This window comes from Calliphora vicina, chromosome 5 (genome assembly GCF_958450345.1).
Source record: "Calliphora vicina chromosome 5, idCalVici1.1, whole genome shotgun sequence".
Classification (NCBI taxonomy): Eukaryota; Metazoa; Arthropoda; class Insecta; order Diptera; family Calliphoridae; genus Calliphora; species Calliphora vicina.
Genome location: NC_088784.1, coordinates 60,158,753 through 60,160,911, shown reverse-complemented (window position 1 = coordinate 60,160,911; position 2,159 = coordinate 60,158,753). Strand labels below are relative to the sequence as shown.

The 2,159-nt window shown below is 31.4% G+C and overlaps 1 protein-coding gene across 1 annotated transcript; it reads left to right on the top strand.

Annotated features, from left to right (window-relative positions):
• Positions 1-237: 237 nt before the first annotated feature.
• On the top strand, positions 238-1,456 carry LOC135962442 (uncharacterized). The gene is made up of 2 exons (XM_065514369.1): positions 238-648; positions 711-1,456. Exons 1-2 carry the CDS (start codon positions 252-254, stop codon positions 1,454-1,456), a joined length of 1,143 nt encoding a protein of 380 aa, XP_065370441.1. The 5' UTR covers positions 238-251.
• Positions 1,457-2,159: the final 703 nt, after the last annotated feature.

Below are 2,159 nucleotides of genomic sequence, written 5' to 3'. Positions count from 1 at the left end.
TACAGATTTTCGAGAAACTTCGGTTATGTCGTATCACTGCAGACTACAACACTCACATCTGAAAGTCGTGAATAATCGGATTATATTATAAAAACTTCGCAGAAGACGTGTCTATTCTCTATGATTGCAAGTCATTACCAAGTTTTTGCTGGGTATATTGTCAAATTGTGTTTTATTTAAAAAAATATTTCATACATGCATACATATGTACATATGTATGTAAATAAATTTCTTCTTTTGTTTCTATTAAAATGTGTGATTATCCGTGTTCGATCTCAATACCGAAGAAAAAATTTCGTAAATTAACAATGCTACTACTCGATTGTTGGCAACGTGAATATGACAAACGTCCATACCGTAATTTTAAATTTGAACGCTTAAAGTATGAGGACCGTTTGGATAGAAATTATGATCCCGAACAAGATTTCGTCACCATTATATTGTTTTTAAGAAAACGCTTTCTACGCAGCATAAAATTGGTGGCTTTAAATGTCATGCATCAACAAAATGCAATAATTAATGAATTCGTAGAAAGTTTGCAAAAAATAAGACATATTGAATTAAAATTAATGAATTTGCCTGCAGAATTTTTTCAATCACTAGCCAATAATGTAGAACAAATGAAAATGGTGGAGTTATCATTGGAAGGTAATGAATGAAGTTTAAGCTAAAGTAAAATTTTTAAGTGAAGTTGCTTTATTCTTTTCCAGGCACTCCATTAAACGATAATGACATTTGCCATTTACACTCCTTCATAATTAAATCGAAAACATTGCAAATTTTAAATGTCTCCTCTTGCGGCATCAATCAGTATAATTTTGCACAATTAGCAGATGCCATTTACAAATCCCAAACTTTAATCTCTAGCAATGTGTCTCATCTTTTGGGCCTGCATTTGGCAATGGATTCCGAGAAAATTGCTCACATTATTGCCTCTCTAATATGGCAAAATAAATTACAAGTACTGGAGCTAGAAAACTGTTGTCTTACAGGCCATGATATGGACACTATTGCCGAGTATTTGTATAGCAAATCTTCAAAATTACAAAGATTGAATGTATCCTATAATAAAATTGGCGCAAATGGTGCCCTGGATCTTTTTAAAGCCGTTTCCAGTGGAAACGTTTTAAGACATTTAGAAATGAGTGGTTGTAGTTTGAGTTCACATGGCGGAGAAATAGTGGCACAATATTTAAGTTCTTGTTGGAGCTTAGAGTCGTTAGCTTTATGTTATAATAATTTTGGAGCTGAGGCTATCAATATGATTTTATTGTGTATGAAAAAGTCTTGTCAATTGCAAAAATTGTATTTATATGGCAACACATTTAATGCTCGCACAGGAGACATTTTAAGGAGATTATTGGATTCGGGAGTTTTGCCTCAAGAGTATATAGATGTAACGGTGACTTTTGACGAAGCAGTACCCGGTTATAGAGTGATACCTTGGTTATCTTAATAGATTTAGAAAAATTGTGATATTTTATTCGATCAAAATTAAATTCCAACAGTTTATATTTGCGAACAAATTTTGGTTTTTGGATTGAGCATACAATACTTTCCCCATACTAAAATCTTTCTGATGGTTTTATCTTTTTACTAAAATTATATTATTTTCGGAGTGAGAGATAATTGTTATGACAAATTACAAAATTAAAACGAAGGTTCTAACGCATATTTTATTGATACAAATTTCGTTTAAAGACGATAAAAATCGAAAAACACGATACATAGAGACGAGACACTCCGATTTGTCAAACAAAAATACAAAAATTCATTTGTGTGATACAACAATAAAATACATTGAGTAGCATGCATTTTGTTGTTGAAATCATAGAGAAACATAGAGCGGAAACTAGAAAAAAACTCAAACAAAAAAATTACTCAAATAATCACACATACGAGTGTTGTTTTTGTTTTCACTTGTTATTTTTACTAATACATTCTAACCACTTAGGTTTTTGACAACTGAGTTAGGTCTTTGACAGGAGAGTTTCCGCTCTATGTATATTCTCTATGGTTGAAATAGTTAGGATTTTGACAACAGACTTATGTTTTTGACAATATTGTCTCGTCTCTACTTATGTTACCATATGCATTCAGGTATGAGATATAAATCGATTTCGAAAAGGAATAAGTAATATGTATGTATAATCAACATA